Source organism: Metopolophium dirhodum, chromosome 7 (genome assembly GCF_019925205.1).
Source record: "Metopolophium dirhodum isolate CAU chromosome 7, ASM1992520v1, whole genome shotgun sequence".
NCBI lineage: Eukaryota > Metazoa > Arthropoda > Insecta > Hemiptera > Aphididae > Metopolophium > Metopolophium dirhodum.
In genome coordinates this window covers 33771799-33778340 of record NC_083566.1, presented here as the reverse complement: position 1 = coordinate 33778340, position 6542 = coordinate 33771799, and the positions used below count along the sequence as shown (strand labels likewise).

Genomic DNA, 6542 nt, shown 5'->3' with positions numbered 1-6542 from the left:
GAAAAGATATACATAATAATTGACGAGTCCATGATGGAAGACAAATCCAGGAAAAGCGCTTACCGATCCACCGACCGCCGTCGCATCATTACGAATTTACGAATGTCCATGATAAATATTAAATAGTAAATACCGATATGTTCCGCTTGGGAGAAGAGAAAAAATTTCTCATGGAACAAACGCGCCAGGTCGTTGCTGTTAACGCCTTGTCAACGGACAACTTGTTTTTGTTGTTTTCGTTTAGCAGACCGCAGTGTTTATCCGCGTCTGCGTTGCGGACGGAGCTTTCGCAGTGTTCGCTTCCGTTTTTTCTGTTTTCGTTTCAAACGTTCAAACGTTCGAATCCGCCGCAGTTTCGGTTCGCGGACCTGATTGTTTTGAAAACAGATTGCCTGGAAACCCGGGAGTCTCGTCGACTCGTTATCCGAGAAAACCCGCGACTTATCAGGGTCCCGCCGTTGACCCACAAAGCAGAAGTAGAGTTTGAACTTGGAAATAATCTGACCACGATGGCGTCGTCGATCCCGGGTAAGTTTTGTAAGCGGTGCAAACGCAATTACCACGTCTAACCCGTGTTTCCGTTGTTGTCCAGGTAGACGCGAATGCGTCGCACTGACGGCGCTATGACGAGCACAGCGACGACAACATGCAGTCCTGTAAGCCGAAGGTCACCGACCTAAATCCACATCTACTATGCGTTCTGTGCGGTGGATACTTCGTGGACGCCACGACGGTTATCGAATGTCTGCACTCCTGTAAGTAATTTAAACGTCCAGATATTGCCAATAGTTGAAATTATACTGTGTCAGCGATGCACGATGCACATTTGTTTTGTTATTATGTACGTGATTAGTTACTACTTGTTAGTCATTATCAACATTCACCCATTTGTATTCATTCCCTGTTGAAAAGTACATTAGGATCATATCGAGTGACCTTAGAATAACAAATTACAATTCCAATATGTTTATGGCTCCAACGAACATGTTCGGCGCAGGGGCGAACTGGCTAGGATGGCCGGTGAGCAATCCCTGCCTGGGCTTGTCAAATATTTTGCCCGATAACTTGTAAATGTTTTATTAAGTTGGGCCGAATTTTCTGTTTCCCGCTGGCCAATTTTTATTCCCAGTCCGCCTCTGGTTCAGTGCCCCTTATCTTCTTAACAAATAAATAGAAATTAAATTATATGGTGACATCGTTACATTATTTACTACTTGACATTTTATGATTATACAATGGAACCTCGGTATCTCGAACTCCAGTATCTCGTTTTCTGTGTATCAAATTTTTTTTTCAATCCCGGTTTATTCACATATTATTTTTAATTACCTCGGTAACTCAAAGTTTTGATGTCAATTTTTTTTTTGGTCCTTTGAGGTTCTACTGTACTATAAACCTTTTACATATACCTGTTGAATTTTCATTATTATATATTATACCTAGGTATGGTTGATTCTAGTTGTTTTCTCTATAATAAGTATTTAAAATTTTTTTTTCTTATTATATGCACTTTTTTATCTAAATCTCTTATGAATGGTTTTCACTGCATTATTTAATTTTGCATATGTTAAATTTATGATATATTTTTTTTAGTTTGTCGAAGTTGTATTGTCAAGTATCTCGAACGCAACAAATATTGTCCAATATGCGATGTATTAGTCCACAAATCAAAACCTTTATCCAATATCCGGCCAGACCACACCCTGCAAAATATTGTTTACAAACTTGTCCCACATTTATTTCAAAGTGAGTAACAACATTTTACCAACTAAAACATTTATATTAAACTAATTTAAAATTGTATTATTATTTTAATAGAGGAAATGGTAATGAGAAGAGACTTTTACAATCGAAACAAAGTGTATTTACCCAGGGACCCAATGAGCCGTGGTGTTGTACCTGATGACTATCATATATTTGCTGCCAGTGATGCAATCAGTATATGTCTTTATTATGAATGCGATAAAATTGACAAAAAAGTAAAAATATATTCAAATTTGTCTCAAAGAATTACTGAAATAAATGTTTTTTTTTCACAGAATATACAAGAAAAACATAAACGATATCTATGGTGTCCAGCATCATTAACAGTTATAAATTTGAAAAAATTAGTTTACATTAAATATGAATTAATACCAACTGATCATCATGTAGAGTTTTTCTACCAAAATTATTTACTAGATGATCACTTAACCTTAATGGATGTTGTTTACATGTTTGATTGGAAAAGGGTAAATATTTAACTTAATTAATAATAGAAATATATTTTTACTATATAATATTTTTAATTTTAGAAAGATCCACTTACAATGACTTATCGAATTCTTAAAATTGTTATTGAACCTCTATTAAATGATGACGCAGCAAAAGAAGAAAGTATACTTGAGTCTAAAAAAGATGATGAAAAGTCTGAAGAAAAACAAAATGATTTGCTTCAAAATGTAGTCAACACAGAAATACGCATTGAAGAACTCCCAAAAATAGATGAAAACCTACTGGTCGTTGAAAAAATTCCCGATTCCAAAGAAGTACAATTGGAAATAAGTGAAAATGGTATCATGAAAGTTACAAATATTCACCAGAGTAGAGAAACTATACAAGCTAATGTCACTATAGAACCAACTGATATAGTTAAAAATGAAAATCCATCTAAACCTGGGGATATAAAAGAAGACAAAGACGATGATAAAATAAAAACTTTAAAGGTATATCCTGGGTCAAAGATAAAAAAAACCAAACCAAAAATAGACACTATTGTTGAAAAAATTAAAAAACAAGGAACTAAATATAAAACGTTAACATCTCCAACAAAACACTGGAATCCAAGCATATCAAAAACTTCAGTTTTAGCCAAAAAGAAAGAAATAAATGGAGTTGGTAAAAAGTGTCAAAAATTTTTCAAATCAAGAGATGATAAAAAAGATGAAGATAAAGCTGAAGACAGTTTGAAGAGATTAGCTGAAGTGCCTTTAATGAAAATAAATCCTCAAACATTATGTCCAATTTTGCCTTCTTCTCCAGCTAAGAAACCCAAAAAACCTGTTCCTAAAAAAAATACATTAGCTCATTCTTTGGCTCTACTACCTGTTCGACCGACCAATCATAATCCATTTACAAACCCATTGAATCCATTCATGTATGGAACATTTCCAAATAATTCAAATGGAGATCCAGGAGATACAAATGATTTTCTTAAAGCCATGTCTGAGCTATGTCCACCATCATCAGCTTATCACAATTCTTTACCACCGTCGGTCAGTGTACTTTTCAACCCCCTATACACTCATCACAGACAATGTCAGGCTAAGAAGACTTCTGTAACTGTAGCTCAATCACCCGACATACTAAAATTACCTGCCAATAAAAATGGAGAAAAATCTGAACAGACAGAAGATAAAACCAATGACAAAGGTAACGATAAAGACGAGTGTACTAATAATAATAAAGGTGAAGAGAAAATGGAAGTTGAGAAAGAAAAAGAAAAAGAAAAGGGAAAAACTTAAAACAATGACTTTTTGATAACTCAAACTAAAAAATTGAAACCTTTTACTACTAAAATCTTTAAATTATGGTAAGTCTAGTAGAGGATTGCAAATACTTTAAGATTTTTTGAAATTTTTATATCAACATAATTCCTAATGAAAGGTTAATGTGTTTGATTTAATCTTTTTTACACCCTGTATACACTTGGCATGGTGTTTCTAAAGATATTTTTTTTACTTTGAGTTTTAAGATAACAAGATTTCAATGTGATATGATTGTTTTTCTACCATTTGCTTGTATGATTAATGGTATCATATATCAATGACAACATTATCTGAAACACAATATGCAAATTTATTTGTGATTATATCACTTAATGACATAGTTGATAATTTTGTTGGAAATGTGATAGACTAGTTTTTGATACTTGTGTCTGAAAAACTTCTTTTGAAACATGTACTAACTGTTTTTATACCATGTGTTTTCAGTTATTTAGAGTAATTATAATGTTTTGATCGTTTTACTTTAGATAAGTCAATTCAATTTTACTTGTGCCTCGAGACATTTAAATATGCCAAAGCTAACCTTCATTTACCCTCCACATTATTTACATAAATAAGGTTTCAACATATGGCAATTATAGTTATCCACAATCTGATACTACTTCTATAACATAAATACATCTAATAATTTTTTGATTAAAAATATTGTTTAAACTGTTTGTCTCCCAATAAAAATTAAAGGTCACATAATAAGTGGAAACATAGGGTAAAAGAAAATATATTTAGTTTTTCACTTTTCTAAAAATGGTCACCCTACTTAAAAGGACGTAACACGGGCATTTGTTATCTCTATCTTACAAGTGTGTAACATAGCAAACACTATTTATGATACGCTATATTACATACGAAAAACTTGTTTAAAAAATTAACTATAGTAAAAAAAACACATCAGCACAGATAATATTCTTCTTACCAATAAGTTTCATAATAGGTTGATTCACTCAAATTTTTATACTAACGAAGCTAAACCTGATCTGCTGAGCACAAATTTGCTATGTTACTTACTTGCCCCCCCCTCCTCCCCCGTGTTACGTTCTCTTAAACAAGAAGCCTATGAATTAGATGTCATTAGATGGCTTCAATATTTATATATAGCCAAATATTAATGTTTCGCGTGTTTCGAAATCTTATTCATTATTACTCTCAAATTCTAGTCCTAGATTAAGGTGTATATTTTGTTAAAAAAAAAAAATAACAAATTTTGTATATGAAGTGCCTTCAGTATTTAATTATTTAAACCTCTATGCTCACGTAACTAAGTGATATAAATATATTAGAATCTTGCAGCTCAATATTTTAAAATATATGTGAAAATATACAGGGTAAAAATGCACTGTGCTTACTATGTCCATGCGACTAATTCAAAATAATTTTTATTCCTCTTACTAATATCTTGATTATATTATTAAATTTATGGAAGTAATATATACTCTATTCAGGATAAGATTGAACTGCTCTTGCCCATGCTGAATTCCTAGGTGACATATAGACATTTTATCATTGTTAGATCTGTCATACATATATATTGTGTGACTGGTCTACCCCAATATTTTTTACTGAACGCTGTTTACAAGCATGATAATAAATGTATGAATACAATCGGTTATTGTTTGCCCTAGAGTACCTAATGTTGTAAATTGTGAAACAATTTGGAATATGCTCCGATGGTAAGCTTGGTAGAATGTTGTTTTTCATGAATCTTGAAGTTTGCACTCATGAAGTTTTTTATTACTATTATTGGCTTCATTTGTACAAATATTAATATCATACAAATTACAAAAGGGTGAATAAAAAGTAATTTGCAACATATTTTGATGACAATTTCACAATCATTCACTTTTTTTCTATATCTACAAAATTTTATAATTTCACTAACTCCTTATAAGCTATATTGTTAAACACATTTAAAATTTAATTTTGATAACTAATTTATTGAACATTTGATACCAAAAACTATTAAATCTTACAATTCTAAAATGTATATATATATTATACTTTAAAATAGTTTAACTCTTGTCGCCATTAGTTAGTACAGTGCACATATTATTAAGTATATAACATTTAGTATTTTATTTATAATATAATATATAATTTACTTTAAATTTGTATTTTTATAATATATACAATTTATTTTAAATTTATATTTTTATAAAAGATTTTGCTATTTGTTGATCGCATTAAAAAGAAAAACCATTATATGTACACTACATTATAGTATTCTTAATTATTGATGGACCACTTTTTATGATATTGTTGTTAATTCTGTATTTTTTTTCTAAAGATTGACTTTGTAAAATATAAAGGTGGTGTTTAAATATATAAGATAAATAAACCTCAATGTTGTGTATAAATTACAATTTAAATTTAATGTTATTGAATAATTTTTATTAATAATTAGAAATACCAAATAATATATTTTTAATACTCTATTTAAAATAACTAGAATGTATAAAATGTCTCAAATAAATAGTATATCCTTATGTTAAAAAAAAATTAAAACATTTAAAAGTGGTTTCATTTTTGTAAAAATTTTTGACATCTGAATTTTAATGATGATTTAATTTACAAAATCAGACCCAAAACATGAACATTACTTATATATAAGTTTTAAGTAACAAGTCATCTCAAGTAAATTTAATGTAAACATTTATATTTTATGAATTTTAATTTATTTATTTTTTGTACAATTATTGAATTGTTATACTATGTAATTTTTTTTAAATAATTTATACGCCACAATTATAGTATTTAATTGTTAAGGATTGAAGAGGTGTAATGAGTTTTATAAATAAAATATTTTTCTGGTTCTTTTTATTAAATATTCAATAAAATCAGTGTTTTGTATATTCTATTTGAATTATTTTTGTTCATTCCTTACTTATTTATTTTATCCAACAAAAAACAATGTTTGAAAGTTAAACAATGAATAATTGAAATATGAAGGTGACTAGTTAGTAACTTAAGGTTACATGCCTAAATATCAAAACAACCAGTTTT

At 29.8% G+C, this 6542-nt stretch overlaps 1 protein-coding gene across 2 annotated transcripts; it reads left to right on the top strand.

Annotated features, from left to right (window-relative positions):
* The first annotated feature begins 230 nt into the window (after positions 1 to 230).
* LOC132948260 (polycomb group protein Psc-like) lies at positions 231 to 5930 on the top strand. 2 transcript variants are annotated; one of them, XM_061018664.1, is made up of 6 exons: positions 231 to 528; positions 597 to 755; positions 1594 to 1746; positions 1819 to 1979; positions 2040 to 2231; positions 2295 to 5930. In XM_061018664.1, the coding sequence occupies exons 2-6, from the start codon at positions 647 to 649 to the stop codon at positions 3501 to 3503; spliced, it is 1824 nt and encodes a 607-aa protein (XP_060874647.1). In that variant the 5' UTR covers positions 231 to 528; positions 597 to 646; the 3' UTR covers positions 3504 to 5930. The 2 variants fall into 2 exon arrangements, with proteins under 2 accessions (XP_060874647.1, XP_060874646.1); XM_061018663.1 differs by having other exon boundaries at positions 593 to 755; positions 2295 to 5929.
* The last annotated feature ends 612 nt before the right edge of the window (positions 5931 to 6542 follow it).

What these genes read in the sequence shown, in the direction of transcription:
- LOC132948260 (XM_061018664.1), top strand. Translation starts at nt 647, where the DNA reads ATGCAGTCCTGTAAGCCGAAGGTCACCGACCTAAATCCACATCTACTA. An exon ending in TGTCCCACATTTATTTCAAA is followed by an intron (nt 1,747 to 1,818) that starts GTGAGTAACAAC and finishes TTATTTTAATAG; the next exon opens with AGGAAATGGTAATGAGAAGA. An exon ending in ACATGTTTGATTGGAAAAGG is followed by an intron (nt 2,232 to 2,294) that starts GTAAATATTTAA and finishes TTTTAATTTTAG; the next exon opens with AAAGATCCACTTACAATGAC.